Source organism: Perognathus longimembris, chromosome 1 (genome assembly GCF_023159225.1).
Source record: "Perognathus longimembris pacificus isolate PPM17 chromosome 1, ASM2315922v1, whole genome shotgun sequence".
NCBI lineage: Eukaryota > Metazoa > Chordata > Mammalia > Rodentia > Heteromyidae > Perognathus > Perognathus longimembris.
The window spans coordinates 57,202,260-57,220,327 of NC_063161.1; the positions used below are offsets into that span (position 1 = coordinate 57,202,260).

Below are 18,068 nucleotides of genomic sequence, written 5' to 3' on the forward strand. Positions count from 1 at the left end.
TATATTTTGTTATAGAATGCTCAATTTAAAATTTTACATACAGGGGCTGGGAATATGGCCTAGTAGTAGAGTGCTTGCTTCACATACATGAAGCCCTGGGTTCGATTCCTCAACACCACATATGTAGAAGTGGCGCTGTGGCTCAAGATGTAGAGTGCTAGCTTTGAGCAAAAAGAAGCTAGGGACAGTGCTCAGGCCCTGAGTCCAAGCTCCAGGACTGGCAAAAAATAAAATAAAATAAATTAATTATTTAAAATTAAAAATTACAAGCTAATTTAGAAAGTACAATCTCATTTCTTTCTCCTAAAATCAGTGAATTCTTTTGGGGGGAGAAGGGGTGCTAATATCAGGACTTGAACTCAAAGCTCTGAGCTCTGGCTCAGGTTTTGTGTGCAAGGCCGGAGTTCTATGACTTGAGCCGCATGTCCACTTTTGGTGGCTAGTCTCTCTGAATTTGTCTGCCGAGGCTGGCTTATGATCTTGATCCTCAAACTTCAGCCTTCTGAGTATCTAGGATTATAGGTGAGACTCATTGGTACCCAGTTATATTTTCAATTTCTAACTGAAATGTTCCTTTCTGGTTTTGAGATGACAAAGAAAAAAATACTATCACTTTGATGCCCTCATTAATTAATAAGACATAAACAAATAAATTGTAAGTTGAATTAGTAAAAAGCAATTTAGCATACAAATTACCTTCTGGGAAAACACAAGTTTATCTCCATTCCCTACCAAGATAGACAAAGGAAATTTATTTTTTGGAGAAACTAAACGAGAGGCTTAGGAGATACAGGGTACAGAAAATGAGAAATAAGCCTAGAAAACGGGGTAAATAGGACTAGCTAGCAGATAAGGACCTCTTAAGAACTTTCAAGTAGCTAAAGAAACACTTTATATCTTCCCCCTCACCTTTTTTTGAGACAGGTTTTTTTTTTTTGTAGCCCAGGCTGGCTTCAAACATGTGATTCTCATGCCTCAGGAGTCCAAACCAGCTTTGTATTCCAAATATATAAAGTGAACCCCCAAATCCTCAAACATTTGCAAAAGGGGCAAATATGTACACAAAGCAGAAGAAAACTAAAAATACCAGCATTAATATCCTTTGAGAAAGCCCAGCACTGTCGCTCACATCTGTAAGTAACCCTAGCTATTTAGGAGGCTGAGATCTCAAACAAATCTGAGAATCTTATCTCCTCTTAACCAGCAAAAAGCCGGAAGTGGAGGTGTAGATCAGTGGTAGAACTAAATGAGAGCTCAAAGTGTTCGGTTCAAATCCTACTACTGGCACAAACAAATCATGAAAGAGATGGAAACACACGGTCTCCAATAGTAACTAAGAAGACTCATACAAATTAAAACTAGCAAGATAACTGAAGGAATTTCAATACATGTGGCCATGCCCCAATGGTTCTTGCCTATCATCCTAGCTATAGAATCACAGTTTAATGCCACCTTAGGCAGAAAAACCTGTAAGAACCTCTCTAGAGTAACCAACAAAACCTGGAAGCAAGTGGCAGAACGCCAGTTGAGCAAGCTCAAGGCCCTGAGTTCAAACCTCAGGACTGAAAAAACAATTAACAGATTTGATGATAAAGCCAAGGAAATTTTCATAGATGTTATATAGACAAAAATTAAAAAGATGCATACAAGGGTAAAGATACATATAAGTGTCCTGTTACAAATGGATATGAATCTCTAGTCTGAAAATGATCTACTTCAATGAAAACAATAAAACATTCATTTCCAAGATATACCACAAAATACTCAGCAAAGCCATAGTAGTCAAAAAGTAATGTTGGTAGATAAACAAAACAAAAGGGACTGCCTAGCAGGAAAGCCATGCATGTAAAGCCAGCTGTTTGAACAATGGTGTTCAGAACATGCACGGGGGAAAGTTTTCTTAGTAAGTAGAGCTAGAAAACTGTAGATGCAGGAAAGTAGATCTGGGCCTGTCAATACTCAGAAAAAAATCAATTCAGAATGAACCAGACAATTACTGTAAGGCTTAACCTAGGAAAGAAGTATTAGAGATAGACTTCATGGCAGTGGGAAGAGAAAGCCATTTTTGGACAAGACCCCAAAAGCCACAATAAACAAAACTAAAACAAACCACAAATGGGATCACAACCAACTAAAAAGCTTCTGCACTGCTAAGGAAACAGTAAGAAGACAAATTACAGAAGGTGACGGAGGATTTGTGAACTATACATCTGACAAGGAATTGAGATTTTAGGAATCCAAATACTCAAAAGAAAAAATCCAAACACTGAAAGAAAAATGGACAAGAGACCTGAACAGACATTTTTCTGAAAAGGGACACTAAAAAATGGCTCCCAGATAAATGTATGTAATGGAGTACTAATGGACTACTATTAAGCTATAAGAAGAATGTAGTCCTGTTGCCTGTGACAGTGTTCCCTTGAAGTAAGCCAGGCGCAGAACAGACAAGTCCAGCGCGCCCTCCCTCACTGCAGTCTATAGCTACCAAACTGGCTAGACACCTTCGCAAACGAACTTTATGACTTGTGGAAGAGGATGGGAGAGAAAAACAGGGGGAGAAGGGGAAGGGGTAACATCTGAAAGAAATGCACTCATTACCTGACTTAGGTAACTGTAACCCCTCTGTACATCACCTTTGTAGTAACCATAAAAACATTTTAAAAGAAAAAAAAAGTTGATCTCATTGAAGTTGAGAGAACTGTGCTCAACAGAGGCTGAGGAGGAGGAGGGCCGAGGGTGAGGGCTGGGCGGATGGAGAATTAAGTCAACGAGTGCACAGTTAACTACACAGAGCAAGAAGTGCTAGAGCATCACAGCACAGTAGGGTGATTACAGATAATTATGGACTGCATACTTTTAAAATGTCGGTAGACATGTGTAGCCCAATTTAAGCATTACAATGTACTGAAGTATCACGTGGCACTGCAATCTTCCATCTGAAGTGCAGGACTGGGAGCTCCTGCCCAGCTCTACCGTGCATGGCTGGTGCTCTGCACTGAGCTGCCTCCAGTCAGCACTTTGCTGGCTAACTGGAGATGGAGTCTCAGACAGTTTGCAGCAAGGGCTGGCTGCCTTTGAACCTTAATACTTTGGGTCTTAGCCTCCAGATTAGCTAGGATTATAGGTCTAAACCACCAACACCTGGCAATTTGTGTAATTATTTTTTGCATCAGTTAAAGGGGAAAAAATTCCTATGAAACCTCAAATTATCAGAAATAAAAAGGCTGTAGAAGCTTCCAGAGGGAGAAGCTAGGTGACATATGAAGAAATGGGACCAAGAGTCACTACAACTCTCTCAAAAGCAACACTAGATCCTAGAAGAAAACGGAGCAATACCCCTGCGCCTTCTAAAGGAAAATGAGGTTTTCAAACTAGGATTTTATGTACAGCTAATGTACCAAGATTGAAATGGAAGAGCAGGGCTGGGGTCCAGCTCACTGAGCATGTGTGAGGGCTGCATCCAAGGCCAGCACTGACAAGGAGAGAAGGGGACTGAGAAACCACGGGGAGACACGGGGGCAGAGACCAGAAGAATTTGCTAGGTAAAAGCTACCCACCTGAAGTGTGAAAGAGGGGCTGAATGCATATATTTGGTGATGTTTTTTAGTACTATTTGATTAAAAAAATTTACCCTTTTAAACATTTATCGAGACATTTATACAATTTAATAAGTTACTCAATTGAGCTATACAATGTCTTGGGTTTTAGTATTTTCACCATCACAATCATTAATAGAATTATTTTCCTCATCCTAAACAGAAACCATGTGTACATTAGCTGTCATTCTCCATTTATCCCAAATCCATTTGTTGCTGTTTTTAAGTTTTCTTTTTCATAAAACTTAGAGTGAATCCAGCTTAGTGGCTCACATCTATAATCCCAGCTACTCTGAAGGCCGATTCCAGAAGATTGAGGTCTGAAGCCTGCCCAGGCAGAAAACTCCATGAGACTCCATCTTAAAAATAAATTTTTCTGAAAATCTCAGGTATTAAGACTTTTTCTAGCCTAGCATGTGTTAGGCTCTGGGTTTGATTTCCAGCACTGAGAAATGCTTGTTAATTTTTAAGGACTGTCAGTAGCTGGGTGCACAGTAGCTCACACCGAGCTACTCAGGGGGCCAAGATTTAAGGATCAGGTTCAAAGCCACCCTGGGCAGAAAAGTCCATGAGCCTCTTATCTCTAATTAACTAACAAAAAAACAGAAGTGGAGGCTAGTCCAAGTGGCAATGTGCCAACTTGGAGTGAAAAAGTCAAGTGAGATCACAATGCTATCACTTAAATCCCAATACTGGCACATGCATGTACACATGTATACACACACATACACACACACACGCAAATACTCAGTATACTACACTATTATTCTAAAAGACCCAAAACATGGTCAAATAGAGGTAAGAGGCAGAACTAAGGTAGTAGATTCAGGCATACTTAGGAGAAGGAATTCTTAGAAGGTAAACTACAGAAAAAGACTGGTCTCGACAGTGATGATCAAGAACACAATAGTCAGCCGGGCACTGATGGCTCACGCCTGTAATCCTAGCTACTCAGGAGGCTGAGATCTATGGATCGAGGTTCAAAGCCAGCCAGGGTAGGAAAGGGTGTGAAGCTCTTTTATCTCCAATTAGCCACCAGAAAACTGGACATGGTGCTGTGGTTCCAAGTGCTGGAGTGCTAGCCTTGAACAAAAGAGCTCAGGGACAGTATCTAGGCCCAGAGTTCAAGCCTCATGACCACTACCACCAACAACAAAAGATCACAATAGCCAAACAACAGTTTCTCAGGTAGGGAGTGTGAGACTGTTCAGCTGAACACGTGCTATGAGATGAGAAAAGCCCCCACACAGGAAGAAGGCTGAGGAGGCATCCCAAAACATCCCACACGTGCTCTCTTAAGGATTAAGACGTGCTCTCTCTCTCTCTCTCTCTCTCTTTTTTTTTTGGGCCAGTCCTGGGGCTTGGACTCAGGGTCTGAGCACTGTCCCTGGCTTCGTTTTGCTCAAGGCTAACACACTGCCACTTGAGCCACAGCGCCACCTCTGGCCGTTTTCTGTATATGTGGTGCTGGGGAATTGAACCCAGGGCCTCATGTATACGAGGCAAGCACTCTTGCCACTAGGCCATATCCCCAGCCCCAAGACATGCTCTCTTAAGGATTATTCTCTTGCTTAAATTTTGCTTAAGAAAGTAACGTTAAAAGTTTAGCATATTACAGAGAATCTTACCAATATCATTAACATCACCCACTGTCTAACTGAGTTTCATCATGATTCTACAGGATTCAACTGGCTAACTGGTTCCTTTTTCTAATTAAACAAGTTTCACTTCAGTAGAGGTACTCTTTTTGTTCTAGTTTGTATATCCAACAAGAAATGCAACTTAGATATCACAAGAAATGTACACACTGCCCTACTATGTAACTGCACCCTTTTTGCACAACACCTTATCAAAAAATTTGTGTTCAATTAATAAATAAATTTAAAAAAAAGAAATGCAACTTAATAAAACAAGCTAAAAGACTGTCTTTTGTATTAACTTTGTTTCTTGCTTTTAGACTATTATAATGGCCTGACTAAACAATAAGCTTTTGGCCATTATATTCACAAAACTGAGTAGAAAAATCAGTTAAATAAGTAAATATTTAAATAATATGCCTAATTTTATTAACTTACATGTAAAAGTAAAATAATTTTACCTTGGTAGTGAATTTAAAACAGATTACTTACCTGCGACCACATTCTGAGTATTTACCAATATTTTTTAATATTAAGGCAGCTGTTAGTCGGATGTGTTTAGTTATTGGTCCCTCTTTTTCATCCTTAAAAAGAAGAATTTGAAAAAAAGAATAAAGATCTAAATCATACAAGGTTCACGTCTCCCCAGATAAAGCTTTCAAGGCACACTTACTGTAAAGTCTCTAAAGACAAGGTTCCTGGATCCTCTCCGGAGAGCCATGAGGGCGGCACTGGGATGGTTCACAATGGCCTTCTGTGCCCTTGGTGTGGAGCCTGTGCCCCCTACAGCCGGCGGCCTGAAGTGACCAGAGAAGCCATTCCGTTACACCAGGCTGCAGACAGGCTCCGCTAGAGACCCCGACCCATCCCACCAGGCTGCTGTGGAATTCTAGATACATGGTAAATAAAAGATGCGATGGCCCAGGCAAAAGACTCTAGTATCCAGATGAAGTTTCAGGCTTTTATTTTTCAATCAAATTTTTGGTTGTTGGTTTGAGGCAAGGTATCACTATATTATAGGCTGGGCAGCTTTTGGGATGCCGAGTCTCATGCATGCACCGCCACACCCAGCTCAATCTATCACTTTTAAGCAAACAACAGATGTGCAAGAATGTTCCATCCTCAGTCACTGTGCTGAGTAAAAGTAGGCAATAAGAAGAGTATAACTGAACATATTTATTAAGAGGAAAACAGTTTATAATTTGAGCTGTGAGCTATTTTTAAAACAGAACCTAGGAGTAAAAATTGTTTCCTAAGAATGTACTAGCCTATGGACCAGGAATGTGGCTTAGTGGTAGGGTGCTTGCCTAGCATGCATGAAGCCCTGGGTTCCATTCATTAGCACCACATGAACAGAAAAAGCCAGAAGTGGCACTGTGGCTCAAGTGGTAAAGTGCTAGCCTTGAGCAAAAGAAGCTCAGGGACAGGGCTCAGGCTGAGTTCAAGTTCAGGACTGGCAAACAAAACAAAACAAAACAAAACAAAAACTGTACTAGCCTAGATGATCCAGTAGAAGAGAGTCCAATACGAGCTATGTTAAATACCATATATCAGATTATTTTCTTATGTAACTTAAATATTTTCATCTTTATTTACTAATTTCAATAGAGCTCTACTGATCTTTATGAAGCAGAGGTAGTAGTTTTATATAAAACATTCAAACTCCAAGCAGTCTCCACACCGAATGCTCTGTGAGACAGCAGAAGGACTTTCAATCTTCTCAGGTATAAAGTGAAAGTTCTGAAACTCTTTTACATAAATAAACCAATTCTGAATATCAGAAAATATAATATGAAAACAATCTAAATGTAACCCAGTATATATGCATTTGTTTAAATATAAACACATGCATATAAATAAAGAAATCTCTTTACCATTATGAAATGCATGCTTATTCTCTTAGAAAAAAAAAAAAAAAAGAACCAAGCTGAGTACTAAGAGTTCACATCTGTAATCTCAAGAGGTGGAGACTGGAGGATTATGAGGATGATGCAGCAACCCCAGGCATCAAAGTCTGTAAGACTCCATTTCCAAAATAACTAGCAAAAGGCAGAACGGCAAGCATAGCTTAAGTGGCAGAGAGCCAACAAACAGCAAATGCAAGGCCCCAAGTTCAAATCCTGGTAATGGCTAGCAATAAAAATGAAAAACAATCCCCACCCCAAATACCATACATAATACTTCCAATTACAAAGATTAATTTGCCATTCCAATAACTTGTCTACAAAGTAAAATCAAACTGTTAAAGCTACAGTGTACCTTAGAAAGGCCAGATTCCTGAAGCCTAAAGTTTTGAGTCATCTGAATATAGCCTCAAGGCTTGGCAGTGAGAAAGCTGCCTTAGAAACCAGATTGTGCGTTTCCCCCAAAGATGGCCTTTCACTGTTTCTGAGTCTTGTGTAGTTTCCTTTTCTGTTTTTTGTTTTTTTTGGTAGTATGTGGATTGACTCCATAGCCCTGCACGTTGAGGCTTTCCCTCTTCCACTGAGTTACACTATACCCTCAGCCCTGGACTATTTGCGTTTCATGTACAAGAGCAAGTATGCTCATTTTCCTTACTTGGTAGAAGATTTTTGATTTCCTGCTTGTCCTGATTCATCTTGTTTTAATCCTGCGAGCAGGGCATCCTTTGAGCAGTGCTTATCCTTTTGGAGAAGGTGGGGGAGGGGAGAGAACATACATCAGTGTCTTTAAGGCAACCAGATGAGGTAGTGAGCAAATTATAGTAAAAAGTGGTACCTGTAAGTGTGTAATAAAAGAAAAGCGCTGTCGCTGAAAAGGCTCACAGCCTTCCCAAAGACACTGCCCCGGGTACACGTCTTTTCCTCCATGTTCAGTAGCTGCGTGGTAAAAAACCTGTGAGGGCGTCTGAAACCACCTACAAACACAGAAGAGGGTGTTTTCCTTAGAATATAAAACTTACAATCCTCAGCACGAGTTATCAATTTCATATGCTAGCTTCCCAAATCCTTAGAGTCATTAGATATCTTTACCAAGACTTCACAGAGATATTGAGTGGACAAATTTTGAAGTTACTGCTTACAAATTACAACACCTTCGGGGGTGGGTGGGATGCTAGGCCAGTGCTAGATCACCAAACTACATGCTCAGCCCTGGAAGTCTGCAATACATTATGTGCTGTCTGGATTTCAGTGATATTTCTCTTCGCAAGGTTTATAAAGCAAAATAGGGCAAACCAATCTCTAATTCATTTTACTTAAATCATATTTTGAAAAATCCTTAGCTTTTCTATTTCCAAGTTGAATTATTCAACCACACTGAAGATTTCTGGTTACTTCCTTAAGGTTGTTATCCTTCATACCTAATTTCTGACTTTTACTGAAAGTTAAGAATCTCCTGAAAATAAATATTTTCAAATATAATAGAACCTTATAAATGAATACTACGCTCAAGTGTACTTTAAGAAACTGCTCAAGCATTTACTAGGTTTCAGATTATATAACTACTTTAACATATCCAGCCTGACATCATAAATTCAGCACATTCTGGCCAATCTGTATTTTTAGCTGAATCCGTGTTTACATTTCCACTCCCATTTAAGAAGCCATATCTCCCATTTATCCAACATTACATCCTATTCAGCAGGATTACCAACGCAAATATCAGAATAGGTAAGTGGCAAAGGACATATTACTAATAATCGAATACTATCTGACTTTACTAGCAAGGCAATGAGAAGCAAAACCAGAATCTAGACAGTAAAGAATGTTTTAAGAAGCTTCAGTTTCTAATTAGTAACACAAATATGTGTGCAGTAAGTGCCTACATAAAAGTTATGGTAGAGATATTTACTGGTAAGTGCAGAACATTGTACATTTGAGAGTAAGTAAGATTATCTATCTATCTATCTATCTATCTATCTATCTATCTATCTATCTTCAGTTGTGGGGCTTGAACTCAGGGCCTGGGCACTGTCCTTGGGCTCTTTTGCTCAAGGCTAGTGCTCTTTCACTTTGGACCACAGCTCCACTTCTGGTTTTTGAGTTGTTAATTGGAGATAAGAGTCTCAGAGAGACTTTCCTGCCCCGTTAGCTTAGACTCATGATCCTCAGATCTTAGCCTTCTGAGTAGCTAGGACTACAGGAGTGAGCCACTGGCACATGGCTACCTCTCAATTTATTTAAAAAAGAAAGAAAAAAAAAAGTATGCTTCCTGACCCAGCAACTTCTAATTTGGACTTTTATAACTGAAATATTTGTAGAAAATGAGCGATTTAGGACAAAATTGCTCACTACAGCTACTTATTTGTAATAACAAATAACACAACCAAAACCTGATTATACATCAAAATGAGATACTATTAAACAAAACTACAGCACAGGGGCTGGAAATGTGGCTCAGCACTAAAGTGCTTCCTAGCATGCATGAAACCCTGGGTTTGATTCCTTAGCACCATATAAAAGCAAAATGTAGGAAGTGGCGCTGTGGCTCAAGTGGTAGAGTGCTAGCCTTGAGCAAAAAGAAGCAAGGGACAGTGCTCAGACCCTGAGTTCAAGCCCCAGGACTGGCAAAAAAATTGTAGTATAGGAACATGACATTTTATGGGCATAAATGTCTTAATAATTCAAGAGAAATCCTGGCAAAGAAGAAAAGTTGATCTCTTTACCAACAGAAATTAAATATATTTATATTGTAAAACCTTTCACATTTGTAAAACACAATTCTTCATATCAGTATAAGGAATGAGGAGTTATTGATTGACATTAAAACTTATGTATACATTCTACACATCAATGAATATCGATTTAATGAAGATTAGCATATATTGTTTACTTGAAAGTTTAAGATACAAACAAGAATACAGCTGTACTGAAAAAGGGTTGGGACATATACAATGGAACTAACAATGACAGCTATACTTTGGGAAGGATAGTTTTCTAATTTAAATATTTTACAAGGTAGAATGCTTTTTTTTTTGGTGCCAGACCTGGGGCTTGAACTCTGGGCCTGGGCACTGTCTCTGAGCTTTTTTGCTTACGGCTAGCGCTCTACCCCTGGAGTCACAGCTCCAATTCTGGTTTTACAGACTTTCCTGACTGAGCTGGCTTCAAACTATGACCCTCAGATCTCTCTTTTCTCTTCCTCTAACCTCTCTCTCACACTTCTGTTCCTCTCTCCTCTCTTTCCCCCTCCCTTCCCCTTCTCTCAGGGTGGTTGGGGCCACAACATGTGAGCCCCAGCTCTACTTCGGGCTTCCTGGCTGCCTTGGGAACCCAAGTCAACAAAACAAAAACGTTCTCACTAGGTGTGGACTCTTCACTTTGGACTTTCAAATGTCCAGAACCGTATTTCTTTATGAATTCACTACTCTTGTGGTGATAGCAACAGAAAATGGATTAAGACTTCACCTTAAAAGCAATCCCCGGTACTTGGGTTAATTCCCTCCCATTCTCTTCTAAAAACAACTAGGAGTGGGCTGGGCATGTGACTTAGTGGTGGAGTGCTTGCCTAGCATGCATGAAGCTCTGGGTCCCATTCCTCAGCACCACATATACAGAAAAAGCCAGAAGTGGCACTGTGGCTCAAGTGGTAGAGTGCTAGCCTTGAGCAAAAGAAGTTCAGGAACAGTGCCTGTGCCCTGAGTTCAAGCCCAAGGACTGGCAAAAAAACTAATTAAATTTAAAAAAATTAAAAAAAGAAAAAACTAGAGTCCTTGGAAAAAGCTAATTTCACAGCCTTGGGGGAGGAACATAAAAAAATGAATTTAAAATGAATAAAAATTTAAAATGAATAAAATGAATAAATTTAAAATGAATAAAAAACAAAACTAGACCATCTTGTGCAACAGAAAACTGTACAATATGTATACATTAGGATCACATATAAAGAGACTTTGATAATTGACTTGAAAAGGCTTTTACTAGCCCTGAATGGCACAAATAGAATCTCCTAAAGGGTACAGTAACTTTAATGGGTTAAAATAGCTCAGATATGTTGTAATTCTAAGTCAGTTCAGAATGATAGCACAAATAAAACCAACAAAAGCCAAACCTCATGACTATCTTCAAAGCACTAGTGAACAACTGATTACTATAAACACTGATAAATGAGAGAAATAAGCATCTGGCTATTTTGCCTTTCCTCTAGGAACTTTGTCAGAATCCCAAATCCATCATAAGAGGTCCTTTTACACCTTTCAGTGCTTAAAGAAATAATGTTCTAGGCAATGACCCTCAGCGTCTGTTTATATTACAGGAAGAGATGAGGTAGTATCTATCCCTTGATAGAAGAGGTATTCACAAAAATCAAGGCAGAATTTGATCAAACTTCAGGATCAAATTCCAGATATACAAGGTCTGAGTAGCATGCTAATCAGTATCAGGCAAAATCCATACTGTGATGTTATACAGGTCAAATTACCTGCTTTTTCCAACAAAAAATTAGGAAGGAAAAAATTAAGATAGATGGAGATATATTCTATAAATCCAACGGGATTTATAACTTAACCATCTAGAGGCAATATTTAAATCTTGAATTCCAAATTAAGGTCTAAATGAACAAAATGGCTGCTGGAAATGCAAAGACTGGATATTTGAAGAGTCTATAATATTGAATGAAGTGAATAGTGGTTTGTTGCATGGGCATGTAAATGTGGTTTGGTGGGGGATAATTGAAGAGTGGGGTCCCTGTGTTTCAGATTTACACATTTAGAGTTGAAAAACCAAGTTGCTTATATGTGATATAACAAGAAGTGACTCAGTTAAAAGAAACCCCATACTAAGTAGAGATGGCGAATTATAACTACAAAACTATGTAGCAAGTGTTGTTATGACCCAGATATTTCCCAAGTTGCTTTTGATTCCATGAACCGAAGGCCGCATATCATCAGCTGTTTTAACTTGGAATGTGATCGTTCTCTCTATGGGCTGGGAGTTAGCTTCCAGCACATGGGCCTTGATATTCTGCTTAATAAATATTTGCACACTCTGACTGAATCTATTAGCGAGGTACTACTTGAAAAAAATTCTAAGTTCTAAGAAGCCTTGTTCAATCCTACTTAGAAAAGACCAAGTACACCTTTAAATTAGGTACCACTGGTCCTAGTAACCAGGTGCACAACTAAGTAACTACCTGTTTTATCATTCTTTGCTCTACACACTGTAAGAACTCCATCTAAAGCAGTTACACTTCTTATTCCAAAGCAGTTCAAAGTTTTTAAAACAAAGAGCTTCTGTAGGTTACCTACATTGGTCAGCCACTTACTATTTTACCACTGGAAAATAAACTATCAAAACAAATGGAAAGAGTAAATTTGACACCAATACCCAGGGTAGTGTATCTTGCTCATAATCCTAGCAACCTGGAAAGTGGAGGACTTCAGGTCAAGGCCTACCTCAGAAGGAAGTTAGTAAGATACCACCTCAAGCAATAAACACCTGGGTATGGAGATGTAAACTAAGAGCACTGACTGAAGTATTGGAGGATCAAAGTTCATGCTGGCCTGGGCAAGAAAAGTGAGATGCTATCTGAAAAATAAGAAGACCGGAGTTTATTGTGAAAATGGTAAGGTATTTGCCTTGAGAGCCTAAGGTCTTGAGTTCAAAAGGAAGGGGAGGGAAGGGAAGGAGAGAGAGAAGAACAAGAAAACAGACAAAGAATGAAAGGAAGAAAAGGGCACTAGTGAGAAGTTTCAGGAAAGAAGGGCTAGGGGTGTAGCTCAGTCATAGAGTCCTTGCTTAACAAGTGCAAGGTCATAAATTCCTTCTCTAGCACCACACACACACAATTTGAAAAGATAAATAAAAAGGAAATAAATTGAGGGTTAATTTTCTAAATGAATGCAGAAATAACAAAAGACAGCTAAACAACTTCTTTGACATAGATTATATACTATGACCAAATATATATACATACATGTATTATATACACATATGATAAGAACCAACACTTAGCCTTACTAACATAATAGTATCTGCATTTTCTTCTTTTTTTATTGGAAAAAATATCCATTGGTCACAACACACTTAAATGATTTTATGACCCAATGATTGGGTTGAAATTTAAAGTTTGATAAACTACTATCCTAAAGAACTTTTGTAAACTATTAGTAGTCCCTAAGCTACACAAATCCTTAGTCTAATCAGAAATCTATTCATTAATTTTACAGTGGAATATAATTGTGTATAGTGAAACTTACAAAAATAATTGAAATGCAATGTTTGTTACCTACAAAGACATGAAGAATATATTCTATTGAGATAAGAGTCAGTCTCAGAGTTAGTAAACTGAGCTGGAATGGCTCTTTTTGCAATTTTCCTGGAGTAAACATGTTGCACTTAAATTTAAGAGAAGTTCTTCTAAACTTCATTACTTCTAAACTTCTACTATACAAAGATTCTATCCCTGCCAGTAAGTTCAAGTCACTTTAAAAAAAAAACCCATCTCTTTTTCATAATCAATTTCCTAATTTAAAAGTACATTTTCTAACCACCAACCATCAAGCAATGAGGTTACTACCACTAATATAAAATTCTTAGCTAAAAGTGCTATTAGATCACAAAACACATTTTTGCTAAGAGTTAGTGTTATCAAAGGAAATTTTCATGAAACTATATATCACAAAAATTTAAATATGAAAGCATTCTAAACCAAAGAATACATTTGCATATCAAATAAAGCTGCCATTTACTTTTTACAGGATTGCCACAGGCACATGAAGTTCTGGCCCGGTTTCCTCATTGGCTCTGCATGTTGACTGGATGCACTGAGCGGAGACGGCTGGGAACTGCTGGGCTGGCCCTGCACTTGAACAGCTGGTGAAGGTGGCATAGGAGTGTTCTGGGAAAAAGCACAGAGACAGGCCTGTGACATGACACTAACAGCAGTATTTTATACCACAGTCTTACAAGCGTGGTTATAATAGCTATGCAATGCTAACATGAAATTAACATTTTGCCATTTTCTTCAAAACATTTAAATGAGTCTTCAGTCAATATGGAACCACAGAAGCAAGATTATATATTACTGTGACCATTATAAAACACGTGACGGGGGACTGGGAATATGGCCTAGTGGTAGAGTGCTTGCCTTGTATACATGAAGCCCTGGGTTCGATTCCTCAGCACCACATATATAGATAAAGGTGCTGTGGCTCAAGTGGTAGAGTGCTAGCCTTGAGCAAAAAGAAGCCAGGGACAGTGCTCAGGCATTGAGTTCAAGCCCCAGCACTGGCAAAAAGAAAAAAAGGAAAAAAAAAACACACGACTGTCCTGTCCTTGGCATGCCTTCTGTAACACGGCAAAGTATTGGCAAAAAACTCCAGGTGATTATATTGACAGCTGTAATCAAACCTGACACTAGTGGCTCGCGCCTGTAATCTTAGCTACTCAGGAGGCTGAGACCAGTTCAGGCAGAAAAGTCTGTCAGATTACATCTCCAATTAGCCAAGTAAATGCTGGCGTGAAGGAGTGGCGCAAATGATACAGCATCAACTATTAGCAAGAAAATAGAGTGAGAACTAAAAACTCCCAGTTCAAGTCCTGGTACTAGCACACATATACCCCTCCCCCCAAAACTGTTATAACCATAAATAGAATAAGAATTTTACTTTTAGGCAATGCTGGGATCAAACTTGTGGCCTTATGCATACTAGACAAGCTCTTTACCATCAGGCTACATTTAGCCTTTGATTTTTCTTGAGGGAGGGGCGGGGGAGACATGCTCTTGCTATGTAGCTCCAGCCTGGCCTTAGACTCCCCATATAGCTCAGGCTATCCACAAACTAAAAATCTTCCTGCCTTTGTCCCCCTAGAGCTGGGATTACAGGTATGTACTACCACACTCATCTTTTGGTGGACAGTATTAGTAAATATAGTGTTGTTTTTTTTTGCCAGTTCTAGGCCTTGGACTCAGGGCCTGAGCACTGCCCCTGGCCTCTTTTTGCTCAAGGCTAGTACTCTGCCACTTGAGCCACAGCGCCACTTCTGGCCGTTTTCTGTATATGTGGTGCTGGGGAATTGAACCTAGGGCCTCGTGTATCCGAGGCAGGCACTCTTGCCACTAGGCTATATCCCCAGCCCCTGAATATTCTTAATACATACAATGTAGGTTAAAACAACTCTCAAAAGTAACATACTTTGAAGTATTTCAAAGGAAAAATATAATATTAAGTTTCATATAGAAATGGTAACACATCACTTTCAAGAATGTTCAAAGACAGGGAATGAAAACTTTGGGAAAGCATGGGATATGTTCGTTCATTTATAAGGTAACACTGGAAAAAGGTGGGCAGACACTAAGTTTAAGCTGCTGAGAGTGCGACATTAAAAGACAAAACAGACATATAAGGTTATAATACTATAATGAAATTTCTTTGTGTAACTAATGTAAGCTAAAAGAACACCAAACAACAACGAAACCAAACGAGTCAAAATGCTTCCCTGAACTACTGTGTACAAAACATAGGGAACACTAATAAGCAATGAGCACCAGCACGATGGTTCCAGCCCCATACAAAGTTAATCAGTATTCTCGAGGTGTCTTTTAAAAATGAGCAAGAAGCTACAAATATATCCGTATTTTAATTAAAGAATATACTTGTCAAAATTATACAAAAGTATACAAAGTTATACTATAATGAATTTTCTCTTTGTGTAACCAATGTAGATGTGAGAGATATTTTCAAAACACTGCAAGGAACAAGTTAGGTTTACTCTGGGCTGGGGATATGGCCTAGTGGCAAGAGTGCTTGCCTCGTAAACATGAGGCCATGGGTTCAATTCCCCAGCACCACATATACAGAAAATGGCCAGAAGGCGCGCTGTGGCTCAAGTGGCAGAATGTTAGCCTTGAGCAAAAAGAAGCCAGGGACAGTGCTCAGACCCTGAGCCCAGGTCCCAAGACTGGCCAAAAAAAAAAAAACAACAAAAAACAAAAAAACAAGTTAGGTTTACTCTATGTGTGACATAAAAAGGATTACACTTGCAAGTCAGGTGTAGTAGTCCACAGCTATAACAGTAGCTCTCAGATGGCTGAGACTGAGACTTCAAGCCACCTCAGACTGTTTAGTGAGACCCTGACTCAAGACAAAGAGATGCAGTTACTTATGAGGCAGAGATCTGAGGATTGTGGTTAGGATCCAGTGTAGGCAAACAAATCCTCAGGAATCTTACCTCCAATTAATTAGCAAAAAGCTGGAAGTGGAAGCATGGCTCAAGTGGCAGAAAGCCAGTACGGAGTAAAAAAAAGCCAGTAACTTGAGAGGCCAGGATTTCAAGCCCCAGTATCAGCAGAAAAAAACAAAACTCAAAGCCAGAGATTATACAAAATCTAAATGTATAGACATCAATGAGTGGTGGGGAAACACTCTTGAATGTGGGAACTTCAACTTTCAGACATAGTGCTCTATCATTTGAACAAGGTCTCCAGCCCATAATCAATCTTTCTTTTCTTTTTTTTGTGGCGCCAGTACTGGGAGTCAAACTCAACACCTCACATTCTTGCTTGGCATTTTCACTCAAGGTTGGTGCTCTGCATTTGAGCCAGACCTCTACTTCTGGCTTTTTGGTGGTTAATTGGAAGATGAGTGTCACAGACTTTACTGCTTGCATCTTAGCCTTCTAAGGAGTGACTAGGATCACAGGCATGAGCCACCAGTATACCTGCTTTCTTCCATTTCTTTAATTAATCTACTGGCTGAACAACCCTAATCCAAAATTCTAAAAATTGAATTGGTCCAAAACCTGAAAAATTTTGAGTGCCAATCTGATTCCACAATCAGAAGTTTCCATACCATAAAGTTTTTCTCATGCAAAAATATTAAGACATTGTACAATATTACCTGTAGGCTGTATTAGATATAAGTGAATTTTATATTTAAATATGAATCTTATACTCAATATCTCATTATATTATGCAAATATTCCAATATTGGAAAGAAGTTTAACATCTGAAGCACTTATGATTGCCAGTATTCTGGATAAGGGATATACAATCTCTACCAAGTTTTTTCCTCTTGAGTATAAATATAAATAAAAATATATACACAAATCTATTTTGTAAGAGCACAAAAAAATACAAATAAATGTTTAGTGGTAATGTCTTTCTTATTATATAATGTGCCAGTGATCTACAAATCTCAGCAACAGAGTCTTTTTTTTTTTTTTTTTTTTTTTGGCCAGTTCTGGGCCTTGGACTCAGGGCCTGAGCACTGTCCCTGGCTTCCTTTTGCTCAAGGCTAGCACTCTGCCACTTGAGCCACAGCGCCACTTCTGGCCATTTTCTGTATATGTGGTGCTGGGGAATCGAACCCAGGGCCTCATGTATACGAGGCAAGCTCTCTTGCCACTAGGCCATCTCCCCAGCCCAAGCAACAGAGTCTTAAACATTAAAATTTTACTCTTGTGGCTTCTGCTAAAGTTTCCTATGGCCTATGACTAAACAATGTCCTTTTGAGACTACAGATCCCCTTTGTAATTAGTAAATTTCTCAATCTGCTTACTGAAGAAAAGAACATACCAGTATTGCTGGTGGTCATACCTGTGATCCTAGCTACTTAGGAGGCTGAGATCCGAGGAGTGCAGTTTAAAGTCACTGGGCAGGAAAGCCTGTAAGATTCTCATGTCCAATTAATCACCAAAAAGATGGTAGTGGCGCTGTAGCTCACAGGTAGAGAGTACTAGCCTTGAGCAAAAAGGCTCAGGGACAGTGTCCAGGCCTTCCATCCAAGGCCTAGGGCACACATACATGCACACACACATTAATACTTAATGTTGCACAAAGCCAAATCAAGAAAGTGATTCAGGAAGCTGGGCACCTCACACCTACAATCCTAGCGATTCAGTTGGCTGAGCGGAGGATCATGGCTCCAAGCCAG

The 18,068-nt window shown here is 39.2% G+C and overlaps 1 protein-coding gene and 1 long non-coding RNA gene across 2 annotated transcripts in view; one reads left to right on the top strand and one right to left on the bottom strand.

The window, feature by feature from the left end:
- Nucleotides 1-18,068, bottom strand: part of Arid2 (AT-rich interaction domain 2) — a 149,460-nt gene that overhangs the window by 3,366 nt on the left and 128,026 nt on the right. Inside the window, exons 16-20 of the mRNA XM_048365890.1 lie at nucleotides 13,884-14,032; nucleotides 7,973-8,111; nucleotides 7,793-7,878; nucleotides 5,907-6,030; nucleotides 5,726-5,817 (exon numbers count right to left, since the gene is read on the bottom strand). Coding sequence (XP_048221847.1) covers nucleotides 5,726-5,817; nucleotides 5,907-6,030; nucleotides 7,793-7,878; nucleotides 7,973-8,111; nucleotides 13,884-14,032 — 590 coding nt within the window. The remainder of the gene's footprint in view (nucleotides 1-5,725; nucleotides 5,818-5,906; nucleotides 6,031-7,792; nucleotides 7,879-7,972; nucleotides 8,112-13,883; nucleotides 14,033-18,068) is intronic.
- LOC125365707 lies at nucleotides 4,781-5,370 on the top strand. The gene is made up of 3 exons (XR_007213737.1): nucleotides 4,781-4,905; nucleotides 5,082-5,089; nucleotides 5,154-5,370. It is a non-coding gene; the product is annotated as an uncharacterized LOC125365707 (long non-coding RNA).